The sequence below is a fragment of the Toxorhynchites rutilus genome, chromosome 1 (assembly GCF_029784135.1).
Source record: "Toxorhynchites rutilus septentrionalis strain SRP chromosome 1, ASM2978413v1, whole genome shotgun sequence".
Taxonomy (NCBI): domain Eukaryota; kingdom Metazoa; phylum Arthropoda; class Insecta; order Diptera; family Culicidae; genus Toxorhynchites; species Toxorhynchites rutilus.
This window is the reverse complement of record NC_073744.1, coordinates 37,704,269-37,731,846: the sequence shown is the minus strand read 5'-3', so window position 1 is coordinate 37,731,846 and position 27,578 is coordinate 37,704,269. Positions and strand designations below refer to the sequence as shown.

Below are 27,578 nucleotides of genomic sequence, written 5' to 3'. Positions count from 1 at the left end.
TGGTACATTCAATTTTATCAATTTTCTGCCAAACAATCGTCCATCAGAGTAGAATATTCCTATCAACATTTTTGATAGCCCGAAATTCACGAATAATCAAATAAAATAACACAGCATATCAGGGAATGTGGACCATTAATAGGTTTTAAACTACAGTGATCTTATTACCATAAATAATAAGTCACGCACCGGCTCTCACTCTCGCCCCGAATGACCGCGAAAAGTCATAACAAAGGAGCAAACATAAAATGGCAGCGATTTCGCCTTCACTCCGTTTTCAGTGGGATCGTTTTCCACAGCGACAACCGAGTGGTTGCGGATGAATCGATTTGCCTGGGTGAATACTGCTGTTCTGCTCGTGTCGCAATCGAGCCTCTCACTTTTTCCCACGAATGCCGCCTATAAGCGCTGGTGGCCGATGCTGTTCGGGAACGGCTGGAATATGAAACTGTCTGGTCGCTGCCTCTCTTGATGGGTACATTTTTCTGTGTTGTGTGTCGACAGCAAAGAAGAAGGCGCACACAGGAGGCGAATGAAACTCGACAGCGACGACGACGGAGAAGAAGAAAAGCTGGCGAGCTCACATAGCTCTCAACATACTGTGGCATAAGAAAAAGACATTTTTTCGTCAAAATCGGTCTAGTTTTCGGATGTTTGGTGGCGTATCATTGCGGATAATGTGTAGTTTCGATGGAATTTTGTGATAATTTATTGTGGTGAGCAGTTTCCGAGCAGTATATTTGATCCTAAAAATCCCGAGCAGCAACAGAAGGAGAAGACTCCGAGCGAAAAAAAAAGAAAATAAGAAGGTAGTGTATGTTCGGAGAAGAAGAAAAACGACAAGAGTGAGTGAGGATTTCGAGAGATTCGAGCCTCGATTTAAGAACCGAGCAGTATTTTTTCCCCTAGGGAATAAGTACTCGCTTGCCACGGAAAGGGCCTCGGGATGGGATACGGGAGTAGCACAGTTTTTCTGCTGGTGGCAGCTCGTTACTGCTGGATGTGATACCAATGACCGGAAGATTGTGGGTGTTAAATTGGATCAGCTTTCATCAGCAGGTGGATTCTCTATAGCGGACTGCTCGCGCAAATTCAGAACCTCCCGTTTCCGACGTATGTGCCAATTGACTGCGAGTGCAAATCTTCCACAAATGTGTCCTATTCGAGTGATTAATGATTTTTTGACTACAGAATAAATATAGTCAATTGGGGCCATATACGGAAAATAATTCAAAATAATATATTTTGCTGCAACTAAGAAGTGAGAAACATCAGACCATTGCTGCCGTGATTCATCCATTAGGGTGTATCGTTCCATGCCCCGATCCGACCAAGTGACAAATTTTGGAAATATTAGTGCACCCAAATATTGTGTTTCAATACGTAAGGGATACGAAATTGTTCATCTTGAATAACCGTGGCTGTGAAACGGCAGAAGGAAACCTTAGGGCATATTCTGAATGAAATTGTTCCAGTAGTGTTTAAATGGCGATCAAAACGGAGTACTAAGTTTATTTTGATAGATAGTGAGCTGAATGGAATGGTGATGAATCGCTGAAAAACTGAGTGTGAAAATCAGTCAAAGAGTAGTCACTGGCAGCCAGCGAAGAAAAGTTGACAGATTGCTTGTGTGTATGCATTGGTGTATGTGTGCTGTGACATAGGGTTTACTTGTTGGGAAGAATCGATTTTTCCTTTGGCGGCGCTACGACGGCGACAACAACGTTGGAGTAGGCCTATGTTTCTATCCCCTTCGAGCATTGATAGATGGGGGAAGTCCTCGGCTGTGAGAACTGTGTGCTGTGTGGAGGAAAGTGGCTGGAAGTGTGAAGCGGATACCACTCTACTCGGTGGGAAGAAAAACCCGTGGAAAACGTCATTCGTCAATCGAACAGAGTACACATACCAAAAACACGCAAATGTGAAACTATCCTCACCATTAACACCATGTAGAACCATGGGGAACAACTCACGCATTCGCACTTTTGTACAACGTAGTGTTCCCGGCGAATAGGTGCCGATGCAAAAATTGATCATTTCGATTCCCCAGCAGGATCGTTGTCAAACTTTACTGGGCGGTACCGAAAAGGGGGAAATCAAGTAGCAGCCAAAATAATCAATTAATTGATAATGTCCTCTTGCAGCGAGAAGTAGTGCCGCAGTGAAGGCGGGCCACGATGAATGCAAAGAAGCAAAACGAACAACAATAACAAGAAAAGCAACGAACAACACTTGAATCGGACATTCCACGGTGGAAAAGAGGAAAAAAGGCGAGCGACACCAACACTCGCTCACGGCCAGAAAACACACACGGCTATGGTCTTCCGTTGGAGCACAACAAATCAAAGGTATTGAAGAGCGAGGAGAGAAGAAAACGAGAGACTGGAATCCCACACATTCTCAGCTTTTGCGCTCCACCACACATATCTTGGCTGCTTGGAACGATCAAAACGACCCCGCCAGCAGAAATCGTGTTTTGCGGAGTAGCAAGCCTCGATCGAATCTCAAATCCGGTCAGGTCCCGGGATCATGTATATTATCAATCCTACCAGTGGTAAGGAGATCCCGAACAGCTATCCCACGAGCTCCAGCAGCGCTAGCAGCTCCAGCAACGGCAGCAGCTCACACCAGCAGGAGATTATCAGCAAAATCCTAACAAAATGTGCCACAATGACCGATGAAGTGGCCACCAGTGGTTCTACCGCAGCCACCACCGTCAATGGTACAGCAACCATACTGCTCTCTCCTCCGCATCATCATTCCCATCACCATCACCAGCACCCGGTGGGGGTATCACCCCAATCCTCGCCAGCTTCGTCATCGTCCGCCGCCTCATCGCCAACCGCTGATGGCCCGCAGCAACTGCAGCAGCAGCAACAACAATTGCACAACAGCTTTGGTACGGTACGGGAGAAAGCTGCTACCTCCGCGAGAGCTACGACCAACTCCGGTGCTGGAACGAATGGTACCACTGGTCCGATAGGGCTAACAACTGTCGGAAGTATCGAGGGAAAACATGCCAGCAGTACCAGCTGCAGTAAAATCAACGGCAATGGAACGCTTCCCGCGCCGACCGGTGTTGTGGGTGGCAACGTTTCCGGCGGCAGGTTGCAGTTTTTCAAAGGTAAGTTCATCATTTTTCGTTTATATGGACCCCAGACTACGACTGATAACGATTGTTTCAACAAAATATTCTGAGGAATGTTTTGAATCAGAATCCACCCTTATTGATTTAAATTCAACATTGATCGAAAGCCTCAACGTGGAGATTTGATATGTTTTTTTTCAGATTGTACATCGTTAGCTACCACTTTTTTCTTCCATGTTCTGACATACGCATTCCGGATTGCAAAAATACTCGTCTTCTGATGAGATCCAAGATTTCCCGAAAAAAGTGAAATGTTACTGAGATGGACTACCATGAGTTATTGACCGGAACAAGTGGTACACGGTAGAAGTCTCGATAGTTGGTACCAGATCTTGGAAATATTCCGCAGCTTCGCTTTCCGATCATTCATTGAAGCATTTATTTCGTTGTATCGTTGTGGTCAGAAAGTGGTTGATGCATGCAGTCTGACCGGCGCCTTTGGGGAGAAACCCATGAATTCACTGGGGAAACAAATTCTGTTCACTCAGTCGCTTGAATCCTTGAATTAGGCGTTCACGTCGACCAATAGGAAAACGCTTGAATTCTGGTTGTGACCAAAAAACTTCTACACGGTGAAGTTAACGTGATGATCCTGGGATTCGTTTTAGAGCAGCAAGAGCAGCGTGGTCCGTTTCGTTGAATCGTTGGGATTATTGGCACATTATATGCGGTAGCATCCTAAAAGTATGTTGTCTAATATTGAAGATAATATGCCGATAGGCTGGATTTTCAAACATGATAACGACTCCAAGGGCGCAGCCATAGTAGTTGAACAGTAGTTCGAAGATAATGACAAAATTGTGATAAACTGGGAATCTCAATTTTAGGATTCTCGATCTGAAAGCAGATCTGTGGTTTTGGCAGACTAGATCGATAGTTTGAGTTTGGAGCACACGGTCCCTCTCAATGGTTGCTGATATGAAAAACTTCCATTAACCCTTTGCCCAGTATTAACTGTTGATATAGGTGCCGTACTGGTCGGAATTAACTTCCCTTGAAATAGATAATCTTATCTTCCCACGCTAATAATATTTTGTTTATACCGGGTACCGTTATCTATTACTCATAGAGGTTCCGTATTAATTCACACGCAAATTCACTAGACATTAAAATTCATTTACAAAAAAAAAGAAAACTATTAAGGCTTGAATCCGGAATCACAAATTCAGTTGTACCTTCGGAATGGGTAAAGGTACAAACATGTTTATACATCAAAATGGATATAATGTATCGTTCTTTACAAAAAAAAAGTACTGAAAGGAATATTCTGTTGCAGCTTTGACGAATTTTCTTTCACTTTTCTTCGGATATCCCATGTCAAAGTTTGGACTCTTTGTTGGTCATCCTCAGCGACCTTTTTATTCCACGATTTTTTAATTTCTGCATCATCCTGAGTTACTTCGGCACCCTTCTTCAATTTCTGCTTGACAATTTTCCAATATATTGGGCGGTATTGAGGACCAACGGGAAAGATTGAGATCTTATCCAATGTGATCGACCTAATTGTCACGGTACCTCTGAAGCACCTGTGGACTGCAGTGATAGCTTGCCAAATCTGACCAAAACTTCACGCGTCACTCCCGTTAAGCCGAGATTCCATTGAGGCGCCACTGAGCTGTAAGCCAGCAAGCCCACAGTTGACGAATCGAGTAGAAGACGACACTTTTAGACACTTCAAGAATGTAGAATAGTTGGATTAATCAGAATGGACCGAATTCATATGATGAAATTGAATAAAAATTATTGATTTCGGCAAATCAACTCTTCCGCCCCTGGTGCGAAAGCTTCACTCGACGCCACTGACTAGGGGTAACGAATATCATTACAGTAAAACCATGATTATCCGCGAAGTAGTCTGGCTAGCTCACCGCAAATAACGAAAATCGCGGATAACGCAATAAACGACTGAAAATGAGTTTCAAACACAAAAAAAAGATATTTCAGATGAAAATTTTGTTTTATCGATACAGAAATCATTAAACTATCCATCAACAATGTCGTATACACCAGTGGTCAGATAATGTGAAAGCCATGATCAAATCAGAAGTGCATGAGCTCATCCCTCGCTGACAAAGGGAAGGCCTAAAGATTTACTTTGGAACTCACTATCGCGAATGATCCGCAGCGTGGATCATCCGCTCGCGGATAATTGGGGTTCAACTGTAGTAACTTTCGATTTTAGGACATTGTTTTCTGGAGAACGGTCGCTCCCATTGTATAAGAGTTCTAGATTGTATATTACACAGTAGCCATTCAGGCGTAAGAGTATTCCTATTCTATCGATACACAATTCATGTCGCTTTTTTCGGCGTAAGAATATTCCTATTGTTCGTATGTTCACAGTTGGATTATATACACAGCGAGACTGTTGATATGAGGCTTTCATTGTTGTGTAATAAATAGCACCAATTACCGATGCAACACATCGTATGTGGAGTGAGAGGCTGGGCCCTGAGTTATGAGCTCATGATTGTTCGCTTAGTAGCTGACACGCACCCAATGAGGCTACGTAGATCCCCTTGGTCAATTAGTGTTGATGGGATTGATTTTATGGAAGCGGTCATTTTTATCGCGAATATTAGGCCTTGATGAATGCAAGCTGCTCTCAAGCGTCATTCAGTGTGTTCTCTGTACAATGTTGCTAGTTCTTGGCAATCGCAGAGAGAAACTACGAAGTGTACAGTCTACCCAAGCGCAAGCTCAAGCTTAATTTATATTGACGGCATTGAGCTTCGTGTTCCAATGAGTGAAATTTCAAAACAAAAATTGTGGATTAATGAAAATGAAAATTTAACTTATCTAGTATGTAATTCTCTGCAATAAAGTAACAGTTCTCTTGCAAATGGTACACAAATGTAGAACAAAACTGCCCCTGATTTGTTTTGAGATATACAAGTTTTTAATATTAATAGTGATGAAACGAATAATGGTTTGACCGGCCGAATAAGCGGCAGCCGGATTTTCAGCTCTTTATTTGCGAATATGAAACCGGTGAAAACTGCATGTGTGCATGAAGCAAATGAAGGACTACGTTTTAGGGGGAATAAACATATCTTTCAATTCAAATCATGAACGATGATTAAATTTTCCGTTTAGAATCAATGTCCTAATAAAGGCCGAAAGAATCTTGAATATATTGTTTTCTAATAAGGATTTTCTACTACAATGATGAGATTTTTGTGGATATATTGAAATAATTTTAATACTGAAAGAGTAAGAGTAGATTGAAGGCGACATTTATCAGCGTTGAATCAGCTTCAATGAATTTTATTCTTTAGTCCGTAAAAATACCATCGCTAACTGGCAACGCAAGTGGAACGATGCTGAATTGGGCCTGTGGTTTCACTCGCAACAATCTCTGCGTTTGTGGTGAAGGTTATCACGACATCGAGCATGTTGTTTGGTCGTGCGAGATGTATCTTGTGTTGGCTCGGTTAGACCTTGATTACATGTCCCAAATCTATCTTTTCCTCGAAACTGTCGATCTCCGTGTATTGTTCACATCCTCCTTATGTCCCTTCCTCTCCACGATAAAAAATTGTCACCCTACCAACTTCGAGTCGTCCGTGAGCAATCGGTTTCCCATCCTACTGTACTAGTAAACATGCAAAGAACATCAATCAATTATTCGCATTCAATATTAAAAAACTAAGAACTGTCTTCAGGAATGATAATCTGAGAGAGGGTACGCTTACTTCACTACAAATCGAAAAAAAATACTGGCAAACCTGTTTTTGTGCGGCTCCTTTTGGCATGATTCCTCGTTTGTGCGACTTTTTTTGTGTGATTTTATTAGGACATCGGGTCTTATATCACGCAAACTAATTGCACAAATAACAAAATCGCACCTAAACAGTCACACAATTGAGAAATCGCAGAAAAAGTAACCGTACAAAAACAGGTTTGCTGTAACACAAATTACAAGTTCCGACCTTTTCTGTATGTTGGAGGTAATTTCGCATATTGCTGCATAAAAAGCATTTGAAAGAACGAGACTGCACATAGAACATCGAACTGATGGAGAGCTTTTTTGAAACGCTACATCATTTCGAATTCTTAGGAATAAATGACCCAATTGCAACCTTTTTGGACCCGAGGTTCATGTCAGACTACTTAGGAACTCCTAAAATGGAAACAGCCCAGTAGAAATCTTATTGAAGTAGGTGTATAAAATATCTTTTGACGAATTTTCTGAGACTAACAGCTTATCGCGGTCTTTAAAATATGTTAAACGAAGCAAAAGAGACGAAACTGAATCAAATCTTACACGCAAAACTCACGGAACCTTTTGGGTTTGTTTCAAAGAAATGGCAAATGAAAATAATAATCAGCGTCGTTTAAAAAAAATCCCGTTGCTAGCGAAATTGACGTCAAAACTTTCCGAATCCGTCGCAATCACTATCATTATATTTGGTAGTCATTTACACGTTGAGCCCCGTGTCGGGAACGTTGAGCTTTTTCCTAGAAAAACGTTGATCGCTGGGACTGACAGTTACGAAATGGGGAAATAAAAAAAACATAGTTTGTTTACGGATGTTTCACGATATGTGACTACTTTCTAGTCGAATTTCGGACCATTTTCTTTTCATAGAATAACTATCTTTGGGAGCGGGGACCGACACTGATATCGTGAAAACGCTCCAAATGGGGCTGAATGGAAAGCATAGCAAGAATAATTCGGGGCTCAACGTGTTGAACTCTAAGCAGTACCCTCAGCTGGCAAGGTTTGCTAGAGTTTATCTTTCATTTCCTTGCAGTATTGTTTACAGCGAAAGACTGTTATTTGAAGCTGGTCTGTACGAAGCAAAGATTGGTTGGCTTGAGTACTGTTAATAAATTAATAATGAGAGTAATACTGTTAATAAATTAATGTTCCTCGAGTCAATAGAGATGCAACACGATTGATATGAGGTACAGCTTAGGGGGTGTCGCTGATTAATAGTCAGTGGCACCCCAATAGGAAGTATCCCGTGTCGGCCACACGTACAGGACATTGGAGGCTGCAACATCCCAAGATGAGAAAATATAATGTAATTCTAACCACGAGCTAACCGCGAGTAATCGGTTACATATTACTAACATAGTCATAAGACAAAAATTGGCGAAATATTGAACTCTCGGTCCCGTCAGGCTAAAGTCATAGCCTAAAGCTTTAATAAAAATAAAAAATTTCGAGTGAGATTTTTTAAAGGTGTTTCAAATGTAATTTTCCCTAGATAGTTCGTTAATTTTCCGAGAACTTCGTCAAACATTGTATTTTATCAGACATCTAAATTTTGAGTTACGATTTTTTAAAAAAATGTAAATGATTTCTAGAACGCCCTTTTAACCCTTTTAGGGGCAGTGGCAACTATATTGCCACCAATTATTTTATTTTTTTTCTCTTCTTCAACAATAAATAATCATTTCTAACTTTCTGTGTTAGAAGTCGAAAACTATTAATTTTAGATCCATTTTCGTGTTAACAGCTCCCAATTTAGAGCAGCAAGAGCATATTCCCCGAAAAGTCATTAAAAAACAGTAAATTTGTTGATGCTTTCAATACATATGAACTGTTTAGGATCTGCCGAGTGTGATCATGAGTTTTATTAGTTGTTTTTGTTGAAACTAACTTCAACAATTCAAATATAAAAAAGTCATGTTTACCATCAAGTTTTTACGGCTAGGCGAGCAGTAGCAGGTAGATTGCCTCCAACATATTACACTAGACGGGCAGTGGCAACTATTTTGCCACCATTTTATTTCAAAGTTTTCAACTGTTTTGCGCATTAAAAAAATGTTTTGTGTATTTTAGCATGTAAACATGTCGTTGTATTGTAGTTCGCGTTGATTACATGCCTAGTTCTTACGGCCCTTTAAAGGGTTAGAAAATCACTCCTAATTTAAATTGGTTATATGATGATGAAAATTGTGATTTTGGGTAGTGTCCATCATATGTACCTAGTTTCAATAAAATCAAAGAGGGTTGCGTCAAAATTTGCTGTTTTTCGGCTGATTTGTCATGGAATTGCTCCATGTCTTCAAATCTGGCATAGCTGCCATCCGATAGAGGTGCGGGGTTTGTTTGAAATCTATAAAAATAACGATTTGAGGATTCGCTATCGCTCTCCTGAGCTAAAGTTTGAATTTTTTGCCATTAATATTATTTGTCGGATTCATCCCTTTGAATTATTATTTATTCAAACTGCAAAAAAATGCCGAGTTCACCCAGTAGAAAGAGCGGCCATGGTAGTAAATTTCAGAACCGTAAATGTGGATCGCATTTTACAAATAGCGTTGTCTCGCCCGCGCATTACTTTTCGTAATCTGTTTCAGTACTCGTTTTCCGATCGGATCTGACTAGTATATGTTTTGCCGGCTAGTTTTCATACCTGTGTTTGTTCATATACGAATTGAACTGTACTCGTTTTTCATAAATTATACAATATCGAGTGGTATCGATTCACTTGAATTGCGCGAGCATATAAAATAAAGTCATATTTAGTTTCAGAAATAATCGATTTGGTAAAAACTCTTGTTCGAATCATTCGTCTCGATTCGCGCGGATGAATAACCACGGCATTGAAAATGTAAGTATCTTCATAACGCGAACAAAAGTGAATCTATCGAGTTGAATAGCATGCTGAATAATTTGGCTCCAGTTTAAGAAAATTGTTCCCAGCTCATTAGTTTATAGGACTTATCACCTTTACAAACTATTATGGGCCTCTAGCAAACGTCTACGTTTGTGATTGGGTGTCAGCAGTTAGGGTACAGTACAGTTTTCCTGTTCATAATTTCTGATAGAACATCATCCAGATAGAAATCAAAATTATTTTTTTTCATTGGTTACCTTGGTAAAAAGAACGCCAGTTGAGAAGTAGGATGAATTTGTAAGTTTGAGATATATCCTTATTTTCAAACATTCATGTGAGGTTAGTTTCATCCAACTTAATTCAAGCCAATATTCAATAATATTCTTCGAAGTAAAGATCGCATGTGATCATCATATATGAAACTAAAATTGACCATATGAAAATGTGAAATAACATTTTGGGTGCAATCAGGATCAATTGTTCTGCTGGCTTTCACTTAATTTTTTTTCTTTTTCTATTTTCATATCTCCAGACATATCATCAATGTACATATCTAACTGATTGCTACTTCAAATTAATATGACATTGAAACTGCAATCAATAGGCCCTGTTCTATATGACGAGACGAACAATTCGTCTCGTCTTGTCCTAGCTCCAGTCACTGTCGAGTTTTGAAAGACTTCTGACACTTTTTCTCGATACGATCAGTAATGTCAAATGTGAGAACATGTTTAGATTTTGAGAAAAACAGCAAACATAGAACAAACATTTTTAAAGTTGATCAATCAAGACCTTTTTTACAGTGCCAAAATCCTAAAATCATGAGAGAGAGGAAAAAGTTTCATATATCTTCTTGTTTCATTGATATTTTTTTCTTCCAGCAAATGGATGCATCACCTCGACGTTTCGTTATTGTGGAATTATTGGTGCCCATGTATATTCACCTTATTTATAAATTTATAAAGAAAAGTTTTAAATCTATATGCATGTATTTTCCTTAACCCATTAACGATCAAGCTGTAAACATTATTTTATTAACAAAAGCCATTGTTGTAATTCTGATTATTTGGGTTACAGGAACCCCAATCTTCAAGAATTTTTTTTTCTATTTTTCCGCTTTCCGGAAAATGACAAAAAATCAAAAAAGCGCCAAACAAAAACATTGGCTAAAACCTACACCCAAAGTTAATTTTTATCACATTTTCTGGCATCCTGATTTATTACATTAAATGAGCTGAAAGATAACATAAAATGTTCTACTTCCCAATAAATGTATATCTTTTGTATAATATATATGCTAGAGCCAATATGAGAGAGCGAAACAGGAGACACATTTAAATGAAAGCTTTTCGTATAGTTTGCCAAATACACGACCCAGACAGAGAAAGATATAATCTCGTTCATGTTCTTCTTTATCGGCTTAGAAAACACCTTCCAACTTCATTTTATGATGAGGTGTAATATTATCACGCTCCTTATAATAGCGCTGGCAGCTATATGGATAGCGTGGTCGTGTAAAGTAACTTCGCATTCCAGCCGGCCTTGGTTCGATCCCCATTGACGTCGTATGGACTTTTTTTTTGCACAATCCCAAATGAAAAGAGAAAAGAAAACAGAAAGAGATGTCTGCTCGCATACATACAAACCAATTTTTAAGCTTCAAAATAGCTCATTATTTGCGCATTTGACTCTCATGACCAGGAAATGCCATCTTTTCTGCCAAAGATGGCATGTTTTCTGCCAACGCTAGTTTGGGTGTAAATTCTTGTTCCTGTAGGAGGTTCAATCCAATGATTTTTTTGCTACATCACAATGTATGAACTTTTATCAAAGTAATGTCGTAGAAAAGATTAAATATTTTTAAATTTTGTAAGGCTTTGTTTTTTGTCAGGTTATGTACTTTCCGCACATAGTTGCTTTAAACTGATTTTTATGACCAGTAAAGTGATACAAATTTTAATGAAATTGACAGTGGGTGGTAGCTAATAGACTAAGCTATAATTTGATGTCAAAACTTTAGGGTAGCGAACCCAAATAGGGAACACTCGATCTTTATTCTGTGTATTACTCAGCTCGTAATTAAGTCCCGTCCAAACCCTTGATCTGTAGATAAAAGTCCTATCTATCCTATCTTTAATAGTTTTCCCAACATTTTTTTTATTGTAAATACCTCACTTTCAAAATTACAAAAAAGGTCGCCAAATATGGAACGTTTTGTTTACATTAAAAATCATTGAAATACTCAGGAAAAGGTTTATTAAGGAAATAACAAGTGATTACAATCAACAAAATTCACAAAGAAAGCCATCTTGCTTCTGGTCGACGCCCGTACACACCCTGCACATGTAATCTATACAGAGTGGTTTTAGGCACGTTGAAAGTTCTAGTCGCTATTGTTAAACCACCATTATTCTTCTCACACATTTTTAGTGCATTTTCCATGTCACTTTCAGCATAAGTTTTTCGTTTCTTTGCGTTAGAATTACCAGCCATCTCGTTTTCTGCTGTAAACAAAACAGTTCTATATTAGGCAACTTGGACTTTTTTTTTGTTGAAATGACTTTAACATCATTTTAAAATGAGTTGACATTAAATCCAAGAATATGTTCTAAAAGTACTCACTTTGATCTTTCCAACGATTCCGAACAACATGAACTTTCGAAACTTTTTCGACCCGAAATTTTTATAACGAAAAATCATCACAAATCACGTTTTCGTTGATAACAACCACAAAAATTATCGGACCACCACCAGACCCCGTCAGGCGTGGTTATTTCACTAGAGGAACAACTTCCAACCATCGCCGGTAGAATGCGGTGCTTACTTTTCGAGATATAGACGCGTTCCATATTTGGGTCCGCTACCCTACCATATGGCTGCTTTCCAAAGCCATGAAATATTATCGAAGCTGCTGTTTGATTTTTCGAACGCTTGGCATGAAACGGGTTTTAATAGCTATACGATAAAGGAATAGTTTTTTTTCACATCCGTAGCAAAAAACTTCGGAACAAATAGATATGATGATTGAAATACATTATATAAAAATATCATCAGAGGAAAAACACTGTTTTATCAACAATTGTTCAGAAACAAGTTATGAATTATTCCTTTTGGTCAAATATGGTGCAGACACTTTTCGTGTCTTGTTAACATATTTGAAACAACCACATTGCATCCCTGGTTATGAAGTTCAATGTTTACATTTGCCCAATGTTTGGAAAATGCCCATTTGCAGGTTGCAGTTGAAATCGTACATTGCTTTCGCAATACTAGTGTGGACGTGATTTCTGAAGATGAGAGTGGAACGAAGGCATACCGATGCTTCAGATCAACAAAATGAAAAAAAAAATCAACACAAACTAGACGACGACTCGACTGATTCATCAGTGAGCTCGGCGAACGGTCGAGTTAGACGAGCTACTCGTCTGTATTCAGTGGAGCTCGGCTTTTGGAATATGAGAAAAAACGAGACAAGCGCTCGTCCTCTCGTCTAGTCTTCTGGAATAGGGCGCAACATTCGTTGGGAAAGGTGGGCAAGTTCATGTGGTTCCACGCAGCGGAGAAAAATAATCCAAAGTTATCTCTGACGAGCAACCCATTGAACCTCATGTGCATGATGAAACGGCAATTACAGAATATGAAAAATTGACCATAAAGCAAGAAGATGGTTTCACTTATATAGAGATTAGAGTGTAAATATTATTTTATGACGGAAGTAAGATAGGGATCGTTGATTGTAGTCAAATTTCGCGAATCTCTGTTGATTTCTGTCTGGATGATGTTCTATCAGAAAGAAAAAACGTGAAAACTGTACTGTATCGTAACTGCTGACACCAATCACAAACTTATACATAGAGGCCCATAGCAGTCTGCAAAAGTGATCAATCATATATACTAATGAGCTGGGAGCAATTTTCTTAAACTTGAACCAAGTTTATTTAGCGTGCTATTCAACTGCCTCGATAGATTCACTTTTGTTCGCGTTATGAAGACACTCACATTTTTAATACCGTCTGCTGTAAAAGCTTGCTATAGAAAGAATGTTCTTTATGTTGGGCTCATGGGGTGTATTCATTTACAACTACTATCTGTTCAGGCGGGTCTTCCGACCTGAGAAGGTTTATAAACAAGGCATATGTTTTCTATTTTTACTATTTTCTTATTTTCATATCTCGAGTAGGTAACGAGCAGGTTCAAGTCTCTATACACAGTACTCTGTCGGACGTCGACCAAAAATATAGTGAAATTTTAGTCGTAGCGTGTAACAATGGTTTGGGGTAAACTTTTTGAAAATATCCCTCATATTGCCGAGAGTGTTTTCGACCGTCTTAAAAACAAACGAGACATACTCTCCGCCTCGGAGGTCTGCAAGTCGTGGTTCCAATCGTTATCTGAGCTTGTGATCACCAGATGCGCCGTCAATCTTTTCCAAGCAAATGAATCGGGACGATCAGATCTGATCAACGTTGGTAGAGATCTAACGATGCAGCGGCTGTACAACGGTGTGATAGTGTCATCTGCTTTATATGGAAATTATTATTGGAAAGATCTCTTCACAACACTGATGGAGCTAAACCTAGTGTGCTCTATCATATGGGCCAAAATCGATGGGACTCGCCACTGGATTACTACAAGCCCGTCATTCTTCATCAGTTTTGGTGGTGTGTTGAATAGCTTGCAGGAGCTGGAGATCAATATGGAAGATGAATCATTCACTGAACCTGGATGGCCAGAAGCATTTTAGAATTTGACTCACCTAAAGAAAGTTACGCTGCACAATGCACACGGCAGACTACTGAACTCACTGCAGATCCACTGTAGACAACTGAGGACACTGGTAATTAAACATATAGCAGTGCACCAACCACTGGCCGCCTTGCTGAATTTTCCACTGCTGAAAGAACTATTCTTGGAGGATCTATACATTCACAGTATACTGGAATTAAACAACGCGAAACAAGTCTCTCTGCCCTGCCTGCAACATCTAAGAATTTTACTTTCCCCGCGCTTTTTTTCACTTAAATTCTTTTTATTTCTTAATTTGGTTTACATTATAATATAATACTACATTTCAAGTGATCAACCTAGGGTTCTATATCTTTAAATTGCAATGTCAAGTTCTGTAAAGATTTTCATCATACACATTATCCGTTTGTTTCATATTCCTATTGTATAATCATGCCTAAACTTTTCTAGTTTTTTGTTACCTTTTTTTTATACCTAAATCTAACTTATAAGATACCATCCCCAAATTATTTACATTGTCCCAACTTAAACTACTTATCTAACTGGAAATAAATATATCTACCCTAATCCCAAAGCCGTTACCTTGAAAGGTAACGACTAGAAAGTCAGGTAGCATGATCATACAGATTTTGTATTATTCCGTGTATACTTTCCCCGCGATGTGATAGCGAGTTTCTAAACCGTATGTTCTCGGTAATCCACGTACCGAGGCTGTGCTCAGTCAGCACGATCTATTCTGGGTCTGATTCTCAAATACACTTCGAATACACTTCACGGTGGAAACGGAATGAAACGTATCCGCGATGACAACGGTACGGTGTCGACATCTGGATACGAGATTTGTTTCCCACTAAACTTATCATTATAATACCAAATTATCTTCAGATGAAATTTTTATATGAGATTATTATATCACATGAAGAAAACAAAGTTTTCTACTCACATTGAATACCAGTTTGATACGAAAAAGTTAACTTTCATTAATGATTTTTTATTTGAAAAGTGTTTTGAAAAAATTGAAAGTAGTTCAGTGGCGTGCCGTTTATTTGGTTTCCACCGGGAAGTGTATTCGAGAATCAGGCCCTCTGCAAACTTCTCCGCATAGTCCCTGGTAATTTTCTGCGATTGATTAGACTAAACAAGGAATGCGACACAAACTACCGAACAACGGTATAATCGCAATTGAGGCGAACCACATAACCGCAGGAGAATTGGTTCGCTGGGTCAACATGCAGTACCCGAAGGCGAAGCGGCTTGAATTCAAATCTTCAATGTCCGATGATTCATTGGGAAAAGTTAGCAGAGCCGCCGCCCGTGTGTTACCTGTGTTGAAGGAGATAACGATCGGCTCGGCAGTATACTGGCGTCGAGAACAGTAGTACACTGAACCTCCCGGTATTTCGTATATCTATTCCTATCCCGTGTGCGGTCAAAAGACTACAAATTACAGGCTGCGCGCCCCCGTGTCAATCTGTATGTGTTTGTACTCTTATATAAATTTGTATGACAATAATTTATTAATAGAAGCACCAGCAAAACACTCAGAAATATGTTCTCTTATTAGTTATATATGCTATTTTCGGACAAATATTACATACATTTACTTCTCATAAACATATCCATTTCCTTAGTTTTCAGTTATCGATAGTAGTGTTCCACAGCAGTGGTCCCCATGAATGAACTTTTTTTTTAATTCTCACCAAAATTATCATCACTAATCTAAACGTTCAGGTCGGACAGGATCAGGCCATTTTTTGTGCGACAGTCGTCATATTGATGAAGCTGGACAAAACAATACCGAACGAAGCAAAAGGCAGCACACCCATTTTATTTAAGAAAAATTAAAAGAGGACTATGAAGAGATAAAACAGCAGTATCATTCTCAAAAATCGCGGACATTCTTCAGGAAGCTTAATATCTTGTACCAAGACTTATAGCCGTCGCGGGCCAAATATGTAGGGGCAAGGCAGAAGTTGGGGCAGTGCTACGATGAACATCTGAACGGCACGTAAACAAAAGACGCCAGATTTTTACTCTGCGGTAGATCGCGGTAGAAAAGTGCTGCGAAGACCGAGTTTCTACGCGTCACATCGTTCTCGATTTTGTCGTTCGTCGATTTCAAAGCCACACACATGCAATCGATCGACGAAATTAGTCGGTGTTGTTATCACGGGCACTAAGCATGATCGATCTTTCGCATTTCGAAACGAGTTATTTTTGTTCGTTTCGCCCACTTTTGCTATTATGAATCTCGAAGCGAGCTTTAAACGAGCGAAACGAATAAGGTAGTAGTAGAGTTTCGAACAAAGTTTGACATTATTGACATTGACATTGTGTTCGAGCTTTTTTTAACTCGAAACGAGAACAAATGTTTCGACAAAAAATGGTTGATCGTTGTATGGGAAAATGCTAGTGAAACGTTGATTTTAATACTAAACCTCACATCAAAGAAACTTTCAATTGCATTTCCTTTGGTTTTGACTTCTATTTGTACAAGTATGTGAGTATAAATACAATACTTCTATTTAAGCACTATGGAATCACAAAAAATACAATAAGCTTCACATTTGCAATACATTTGTTCATTTTCCGTAGGTCTTAGAACGGGTATATGAGTACCATCAGCACACCGTGTATCTTAAGTTTGTCGAAGAAATATTGCTTTGTTTCATTAAACGGTGTTGTGTTCAATTTGATCCATTTTTCGCATAAGCTTCTTCCCAGAGGTATCATCATTTCATTGAACACTGATGAAACTGTTGGTTGAGTCATACCAAGTAAAACATTTTTCCCTTCATTACATCAATTTGGTACGAACAGATACCAGAAGATTCAAAACGACCGCTGTTGTTTGGAACACGGTTGTATCCCACATATAAATGCTTCTCGACTAAGTCTGATATACTGCCGAAACCTTAAAACAAATGAATAATTATTATCATTTATATCGGAAACGTATATAAGACAAACTCACTCATTTTCACTTAGCGAAAGAGAGTCACTTTTATCCCACAACGCCCGTCTCTTTGAAATAAGCGTACTCTCTTCTTCACTATCGCTATCGTCAAAAAACATTTCGCGATCTTTTTCTTTAATCACAATTCTAATATAATATCAAATTAAATTTGTTTTTCGGCATTGATATTTGCAATAGCCTTGAAGTTTTCTTTGTTTACAAACCCTAAAATTTGACATTTCTCTTCCAGACAAATTTTGCTCGAAATCTAGTACACTGAAAATAATAACTCGAAAAAGATGCATACAGGTAAACTTCGATATAACGTACATTTCACTTTCAAAATTGTACGTTATATCGAAGCATAATAAAGTGCTCACAAACGTAGTCTATAATACATTATTGTGTTGCTGTTTTAGTAAACTTAATGAATAACTTTAATCAGAAGACGCAGCCAGCCTTTCTCATGATGTTTTCCTTCGTACTGTTAATTAAAGCTTGATTCATTTAGAATCCGGAATCACAAAACCAGCTGTATTTCGGGATTTATTGAAGCTTGTTTTAGCATCACAATACAGGTAATTCATTGTTCTATCAGAAAAAAATACTGAAAAAAAATCCTTTACACTTTGGAAATGTGTACGTTATATCGAGGTAAAATGTACGTTATATCGAGTGACGTTATATCGAGGGTACGTTATATCGAAGTTTCCCTGTAATACTAAGATCAAGATGCTGGACTATAGGTGTTTCGTTCTTGACACTTTCAGGACATGACGTGAGACGAGTAGCGAGACGTAACTTTCAGAATTATTTACTTTTTGTTTGGGTGTGTGGTTATGATTTCAATGTCAGCTAAGGAAAATAATTGAAGGAAAAAAAATATATATTCGTGGAATATAGTGCACAACCTCCTTTTGCTCTAGCCAATTACTTGTAACGGCCCTTTCCGGATCTCCTTCCCGATATATGCACAGCATTCTCCTCCTCCCTGAGCGAAATCAGTGGAGCCACAATCAGCGTTATTTTTTGTCACCAACGCCGTAAGCTGATAGTACTCTTTTCCCCGCCGATGGGAGCCAAACAGAAATACATTTTGCTTGGAAAGAAAGGCGAAACGATATACTAAAACATCCTTCTGCACTGTTATGATTCGACAATAAAGCGCGAGCAGCTATTTGGCAACGAATACATTTGTCACCAAAAGATACGACTTGTTTTGTAAACAAATTTGTTTTTTCACGAGCAATGGCCGAACAGCAATTTTGACATTGCGGTCCTCCTATAGTACAACGCCTTGACTAAGATCAATTTGATTCGAGTTTGAATTATCTCGAAACGAGTTACTCGTTTCGAAATGCGCAATGTCACCCCTGATAATAGGATGTAGAGTATCATTTTGAATAAATGAAAAAAAAACAACAAAAGCACTATTTCTTATTTTACCGTGGTATAATTTATCGCATAATTCCCGGGGTTGTACATCTCTGGAACTGTTCAACCTATTAATATTTATCATTTTCACATCCCGAAGGTGCAAGCAAACCCGTCGCACCGATTCGCTGCTTGCGACAACTGGAGATCCGTCATAAAGCGCAACGACGCAGCGCTCGCGACTCAAAATGCACACGCACGCGAGCCACTGAACGATTATCTTCAACCGGACTTAGTAAAAACCACGCCGGGCCAACTCTGCTTCAATTTCACACCATTATCACCACTCCACACCGCACCTAGTGCTGCATCCCGTCGTCCTCATACCGTACGACCGCGTGCAACCACACGACCAACGATGGTGACGATTACGAGAGTAGGAGGGAAAGTGTATTAGTTATAATATGATAGCGGTATCTGCCGCCCGACGAAGCAACAAAATAAATAAAACGGCAGCAGCGGCAGCAGCGGCAGCAGCGGCAGCATCAGGCATTATAACCATTCTCCAGCCACCAAATCGCTCCCGAGATTGCTCTAAATGAGTGAAAATTGTTGATCCTCCCACGTCTTATTAAGCGCGAGCAGCGAAGCATACAACGAACACGCGCGGAATCTGGCCGTTTGGTTTTTTTTCGAAACTCGGAAAGTTCTCGCAGACGACGTACCGACAAACACACATATGAACCATTATGGTGTATAGCATGAATATGTATAATGTAAATTTGTAGGGATCGTGTTGGTGGAGCAGCGACATTACCGAAAAAGATTCACATCGGCGATAAAATAAGGCTGGCACTGATAAGCTTTGTGTGATGCTTCGAGCGGTACAGCAAATTCAGAGAGCAGAGACTATCAAATATACAGCTGATGATCGCCGATGAGAAATGAAATCAGTATTAACTTAAGAGATAAGCAATGTACTTCCAATTGGTGCTTATTATTTTGTTTCGGGACTCTCACAGTTGGCGGATGAAAAATGGTAGAATTGGACTATAGCTGCTAACATTACTGTCGTCTCTTAGTGTGCGGGAGAGAATTGATATCAGCTTCTAACGACTAGGTAGGATTAGAATCCCTTGAACCGAAGCACCATAAAGTTCAGTTTGGAGAGTCGGAACCAACGCAACAATGGAATCATTACGCCACAGATGGTAATCGTTTCCAATCGTTGCTCCCACCGGAGGAGTGAGGCTGGTGGCAGCGGGTGACAGGTAAACACCAGCTCTGGAAACAGTATTGTTCAAAGCCAGAGGTGCGAGGCATCATTAATATGTGAGAACCGGCGCGCGAGTGGCATGCAGAGAAGCCTAAGAACAATACACACTTTTCCAGCTGGATGACTTTCTTTGATTATGTTACGGATGGGTGGGGTCGAGTCCGGGAGGAACAATATGCCCTCCACATATATGCATGCAATGGGCACACATCAAGATCATGCGGCGGATGGCGTAAACAATAGAGAGTGGCCACGAAAATAGGTAGAGAATCTGTTGGTTCCATCGTGCGGGAGAGCCTCATTTTGAGGTAGTCTAATTTTGAACATCATGCATCGTTGAGTCGATGCACACGCGGGGAAATTTACTGACGGAGGCACAAGGCACACACGATGGGGCTTTTTTTCTTGTTGCTGTCGAGCGCAATAAAATAAAAATATGGGAGCACGAGCGTGGAGAACAACTTGGCACAAGGTGGTGTGATCCGCGGAGAAGAAATCCGTGGCCACTACCGCTTGGCATGTACGCATATACGCTTCGACTGAAACGCGGGGTGGAAGAAGATCATATTATTATGTTTGCTGTAGTGTGTATGATTATTGTTATTATTAGTCATTATGGGATAGTATAGAAAAAGGGGCATAACTACACTACACTTTTCATGCTACAGGCGTACCACCGTGGCGAAACTATAGAAAAGAGCACAAGAGCAGAAAAGAGTTTCGCGGTCATAGATATCGGGCACAGTGGTCCAGGCTGAGAGCTAGCAAGGCAGTCAACCAACCATGTAAATAATGGAAGAAATAATAAATATATTACTGAGAACACGTTCACTACAAGTGAGCCGAGAAATAATATGAATTTCGGTTATATAGATCAATATTCTCTGCCAGATGAGTGAACGACTTAACTTCGAGATAGTTTATGTTACATAACATCCAAAATTAATTTTGACTGGTAATGGTCAATTGACTTGACTTGACTTGACTTATAGAAACGCTCTATGCTTATATTTTTCCTCGGAATATTGCTGCTAATACACTTCTGACGGCACAGACTAATTCATCCCATTATGCCGTACCTGATCTAAACGTGACCCGATGAAACAACAAGACTGAATCATTTGTGTGGATACCGCGGTGTGGTAGTCGGTAACAAAATAATAAGGAAAACTCGACCAACCAAGAGATCGCGCCGAAACAGCAGAAAAAAACGTTGGTAGCGAAATGAGCCTACATAATAGATAGATATACGTGGATATACGCGCCACGCCGGGCACGAGAGCTAAATGTTTTGGTTCACAGAACACACGGTACAGCCTCCTCTACATCACCACGCTTCTCTACACAACTAAATCCCCAGCTTGGTTGCCGGAGTCGAGTTCAAACTACAGCAGCAGCCGCAACACCAGCGAAAGTCCGTTGTCTTTTTATTCAGTCATGCTCTAAATAATTATTTTCTTCCATTATTGCTACACTTGTTTTGCCCTCGCGCATTCGTTTTTTTCTTCGTTTGCCTCCATCCACCAACCAACCGACCAACCTCTCGACCACGATTTCCTTCTGCTCTGCTTTTTTTTTCCAACTCGTATATCCATACACTTTTTGTTCCAACACTTCCCGGGGGCCTCTGCACGATTGCCTCTGCCGCACAGCCTCTCGCCTCTCTCTCTGAAACCACATCACTCGTTGTTATCGCCTGGTTGGTGGTGGTTTCCACTGGTTTTGCTGCTGGTTGGGGCTGCTGCTGCTGCGCACACGTCAGACGATTTTCTCCGGTGTCGCCGGTTCTCCATCATCCAATCTACCGTATTGGGTTTGGTTCGCATTTGCTGCTGCCACATGAGCACGCGCTAGTGGAGGAATGCGTATAGATTGGGGAAGGGGCGGGGAGACGCGGAGGAGCGGGAGGTGTCCCAAGGCAAGTGGTGCAAAGTGTGCAGTGGAAATTGTGTTGCTCTACTATCAGCAGAAGCAGCGGTATATGTCGACTCCGGTTAAGCTAAGATTGGTAAATCCAAGGATTTATGGTAAATCATCGGAAGATGATTTGGTGGTGGTGGTGGTCATTCATAAATGTTCCGATGAGAAGTCAATCAATCGTTCAAATGGTTATATTATGTACACATTTTGTAGAAGTAATATTAAACTTTTTTGATTATTAAAATAGTATGAAAATTCTTAATACTGTATTGATGGTAGAAACAATAGTTTTCGTGGATTTCAATAAGGGATGAAACGGAATCCGGTAACTATTAGGTATCTGGTATGTCCGGCCAATATTTACTATCTAGCCGTATACTGCATAGTAATCTACTTTCCGACCGGATACCGGATATTTAAAAAAAAACAATAGTTTACAGTCAAAATTAATTTTGGATGTTACATAACATAAAATACCTTGAAGTCGTTTGATTTTTGGAATGCAACAATTTTTGTTGTAAATTAAATTTGTATTAACACTTAGACGGCCATGAGTGCCGTACTGCACTCAAAAATTATTCCGCTGGGGCCATGAGTGCAGCACTGCACACGCGAAATCTTCCAAAGTTTCAAACGTGTGCGCTACATTATAAGTTTTAAGTTAAAACTAATGTGATTTACGTTTTCTACTGGCCTCAATACATAGTAGGACACTTCGATATCATAGTTTTGCATCACTACTTGTATTATTCTACCAATTACAATTTATCACTGCCCGAAATGCTCCGAAAAGTTTTTATATCTGGATTGTTTTAATAGAAGACATTTTACGAGTTTGAAATAATGTTATAAAAAATGTATTTTCGAAAAAATAAACTGTTTTATAAAGATTAGATGGAAGATGGAGATGAAATTTTATGCTAGATGGGTTCCTGGCACCATCTAGTATAAGAATCAACCATTTGGGCCCTCCAGGTTTTTACGAACTTTTTGGCCAAAACACCATGACCGTCAAAGTGTTAACTCATTACATTAATTTATTGACAGAATTACTTTTGTTATTAATTTATTAGCAGTACTCAAAATTGATCAACCAACCTTTGCAATAATATAATGATAGCGATTGCGTTTGATAGGAAACGTTTTGACATAATAGTCGATTCTATTAGCAACAGGATTTCTTTTTTGACCGCCACGCTGACTATCATTTTCATTTGCCACTTCTTTGAAACAGTCGCAAAAGGTGTCGTGATTCAGTTTCGTCTCTTTTGTTTCGTTTAACAGATGTGAAAGACCGTGATGAATTGTTGAAAAAAAAAACCGGAATGGGTCCGAAGACACGATAAAGTGATACTACAGCATGACAACGCATCAGTGAACACCGCTAAATTCGTGAAAGACGCAGTAGTACCCTTGACTGGGAATCGTTTTCGCACCCTCCGTATTCCCCAAACATAATCCCGTCAGATTATCACCTTTTTGCTTCAGAAGGACATGCACTTTCAGAGCAGCACTTTGGCGAATATGAAGATGTCGAAAAATGGGTCGATGAATGGTTTTCGTTGAAACAAAAAAAAAAGTTTTATTGGAAAGGACTCTTCAATTTAAGTCTGATAGGTGGACGAAATGTGCAGATTCAAGTAGGACCGGATTTATTCGCAAGAACAACTGGAACGCCATTTTCCATGTATCACTGTTTGGATTTTGAGTAGTAGCAGTTTGCAAAGTCAATTGCCATGCACCTCATGCTGCTACAGGAAAGGCAGTAGTCTCTACCGGAGTATCTTGTAATTGGGGTACAATGCTACCTATTGACCAAATAATCAAATAATAATTTGCCGATTCATGGTTCCAGAAGTAACGAAAGTTTCGCTTTTCAGTTTACAACGGCAGGTTGCTTGCCAGTCAAGGGACTTTTTTTTGGAAGTCTTGACTTCTTCTTGATTTTACATTCTGCCGGGGCATTACTGACCTGGCATTTTATCGAAAACTGTCAGGCAGCTAGTTTCGTTCTCCACGCAATCATATTCTGTTAAAAAATTTTACGGTTTCCTGGAATGCGTTTTATGCTTCCAATTTCTGCTTCCCATTCCTGTTCGGAAAGCGATTACTTCGCTTTTTAGACGTAGGACTGCAAAACATTCGCATTTTTTGCTGCTTCCCTTGATGACAGCTTCGGGCTCCGCTTGAAAAGACCCACTGTCTTCGCGTGTGTTCTTGGATCCGCTGGCTCTGCCGATCTGCCACTGTCGAGTTTCCGGGCCATGATCAGAGTTTCCCCGAACCGTTGCAGAACATCACACACCCTGAATTTCTTAAATTTCATAAGTTTTGCTAGTTTTAGAGTGTAGAGGTATTTATTTAAGTTTCAAGGATACAGGGCTGGCTTGCTCCGGTGAAAACGTTATGTAAACAATTGAAGTTATCCTGACAACCAATGTCTACAGTAATTCTATACATTCTGCATGTTTCAGTAAAGATTTGGAAAAAAATACTAAAAAAATATCGTGGCAGCGTTTTTAATCTGTTCGGATTTTTTCGTATTCAATTTTTATCTTCGGCCTTTAATATTAAAACATATCGTTTGAAGGTTACAATTTGAGAACCAGATGGATTCATTGATCGTGAATTCAATTTTCACCACAGCATTGATAGTTACGAAAAACAACTGTCTTCATATTGACGATATCCTGTTTGGGTCTGGTTGTCCAGTCTGATTTCATAATACTACAGAGAGGCTCCATTATAGTTTTCAGATTGTTATCACATCTTTCTTAACTTAATAAACCTTCCCTCGGCTCGGCACGCTTATTTTTCTTTTTTTATCAATTTCAATTAACTAGGCTCTCATTATAGCTAACTTCCAAAGACTGGCGAACACGGCGCACACTAGGGTTGCCATAACACAATCTGTTTTTTTTGTTTGAAAAAATCTTTTCATCTAAGTTTTTTTTTCTTGAAAAGTCTGTATTGATATGTGTATTCAATGTATTAGTCGAATTATGAAGGATAATCTTAACTCTAGTATCATCATTTAGCATAGTGATTATTGATTCGACGAGATGTTGATGGTATCCACGTAGAGCCTGCAAGTATATACACTAGGGTGCAGGATTGCCACATATACTGAATATTCTGTATTTTACAGATTTTTCGCCAAATTTCAGGTACAGAATTACAGGTGTCAGCAAAGATACAGAATTTAAAGATTTTTAAATACAAATTAAAATATTAAATTAAAAGTGCTATTTCTCTGTCTACTCACTACTGTCTTACTAATATATTTTGATCTTTGACTTTGGACTACATCTTTCATTTCTGTACCGGGGTTCACAGTTTCGAAAACGAGAAGGTGACGCTTGGAGTGCAAGATATTGAACGTTAATACATCTTTGCCGGCTGAACGGAGTGGTATGATAATCACTTCATTCGAACGATAAAAGGTCCAATAGTTATATGATTGTTAATTTTTTGACCCGAAAACTTGTTTCAATAGCTCGGAAATCCACTCAGTTATGATTGCGCAGCGGTTGATGTACGATCACTGGAATCTCCGTATTTCCCTGACACAGATTTTAAAACCAATTAGCCTGGGGAAATCGGCATTGCAAAATAGATGCAAATTGAGTGTGCTTTTGTGCCCGCATGCATTTTTGCAGACAGGAATGAGTTTCCCCGACATAGATCTCAAAACCAATAAGCCTGGAGAAAACGGCATTGCGAAATAGATGCAAAGTGCGGATTTCGTGCACTCCGGAATGTGCGCGAACTTCAAAAGCGGTATAAACACAGTGCTTTGGTTCGGTTATTCAAGACTGCATTGGAAGATATCCCTTCATGTCTTCAGCTCACTAAACTTCTATGTATACCGTTCGGCAAAATGTTGATAACTATTTGCTGCGATAATGTCGATACTGTCGATTGAACAAGATGCGTTCAACTTACATGTCAAAACCAAAACTGAGTGGCTGAAGTTCATCAAGTTAAGCAAATTTGCAGTTCGAGAAGTGCGTACACTTGGGAGATGCAATAACTTCAGAGGGAACTGTAAAATACATTGATCGTTTAGCCATTCTTACGTTCACATATTTTGGAAGTCCACAATAAATGAAAGAAATGAACAAGGCATCATGCCATACGTCAGACTTGCAACGAAGAACGTAATTTATCACAATGCATGAATTGTCCTTAATTGGTTTTGTTTGCAATTGAATTCGGAAATTGTTTCACTCGATTACTGGTTTAATCAATAATTTAATAATTTAATAAATGCACTCAAATGATTAAGTAGACCTACGTCAATCTTGCGGTTATATCTTTGGTATAATCCACCCATACTTTTTTTTTCGTTGAGTCATTAAGATAACTTGATTTATAAAAATGTTGAACCATATGAAATTACATGGAAATGGGGTTTTGGATTTTTTTGATTAGGTAATTTCAATATTTGAAACAAGAACTTCCAAAGCCAAGAGGATTTTCACGACGGTCTGAGCGTACTTTTGAAACTCACATACGACTTGCTTTTGCATTTTATAGATATCTAACATGAGAAAGCACAACATCACGCTACATAAATTAAACGAATTATTGACATCAAGTCATAACTATTATTCAAAGGTTATTAAAAAAAACATTCTGTATGAAACCTAAGAAATCTGTAATCTGTAACTACAGATTCTTGGTCCCAAGAAGTCTTAAAATCTGAAGAAATGTAGATATGGTAAACCTGGCGCACACAGCTGGAGGAAACCAGCTAAAATGAAACAAGGTACTCAAACTGCACCAGATTTAAAGTGGATTTGGGGAGTCTTTTCGACTGGTTCGTTCATTATTTTTTTTCTCTTTTCACCACCAACACATTTGCGCGCCCCCAGGGTAATCACCAATGCGTGAGTGTGTATGTCAATAGGGTAGGGTTTCCGAAGCGAGAGCGCAGTTAAAAACACCAACAATAATTACAGCAACTTGGAAAAATGAAGATGAAAAATAATAAGCTTTGCAGGAAAATGGAGAAAAAAAATAAATTGAAAATTATCAAGTACACACTAAATGTGATTATATGTGCGGTGTAGAGGTGGAGAAACAGCAACAGCAGTGTAGAGTTGCAGTAGGAAATGTTATGTAAAGTGCGATGACGGGTGTGTGGTTATGGGGTGGGTAGGTAGAGGGGAAGCACGCGAGTGCATATCTATGCTGTTTTTTAGATCACACTCGCGCTAACTATTTTATCGGCTCAGCGGTGTGTTGACGAGGGGATGATTTACATAGGAAAAGGCCGAAGAAGAGGAGGTGGAATGAACAAATATGAGCAGAGTGGAGTTCAGAGACATTATGTACGAGAATATCATAGGAGGGAGTAATGAGCGGCATAACAGCGTGACAAATGAGTTCTGGTCGAAAATGACGAAACGTTGCAACGTAGGGGAAGAATAGAACTGCGAAAGGAAACGTCATCTAGGGAAGATTCGCCATTAATGTGATGGCGAGGAAAACGAAATACGGACAAGAGCTTCCACTGTCACCGAAACGGAGCGTAGGAAGTGGCAGCGTATGCCACACATAACATAGAGAAAGAGACTG

General features: G+C 39.4%; 1 protein-coding gene across 2 annotated transcripts in view; it reads left to right on the top strand.

The window, feature by feature from the left end:
• Positions 1–476: 476 nt before the first annotated feature.
• The window catches only part of LOC129777780 (protein hairless), a 43,442-nt gene continuing 16,340 nt past the window's right edge, over positions 477–27,578 (top strand). Inside the window, exons 1-2 of one of the 2 annotated variants that reach the window (XM_055784274.1) lie at positions 477–809; positions 1,524–3,124. In XM_055784274.1, the coding sequence (XP_055640249.1) occupies positions 2,530–3,124 (595 nt within the window). In that variant the 5' untranslated portion in view covers positions 477–809; positions 1,524–2,529. Of the gene's footprint in view, positions 810–1,191; positions 3,125–27,578 lie in introns of both variants that reach the window. The other variant, XM_055784267.1, reaches the window with a different exon arrangement.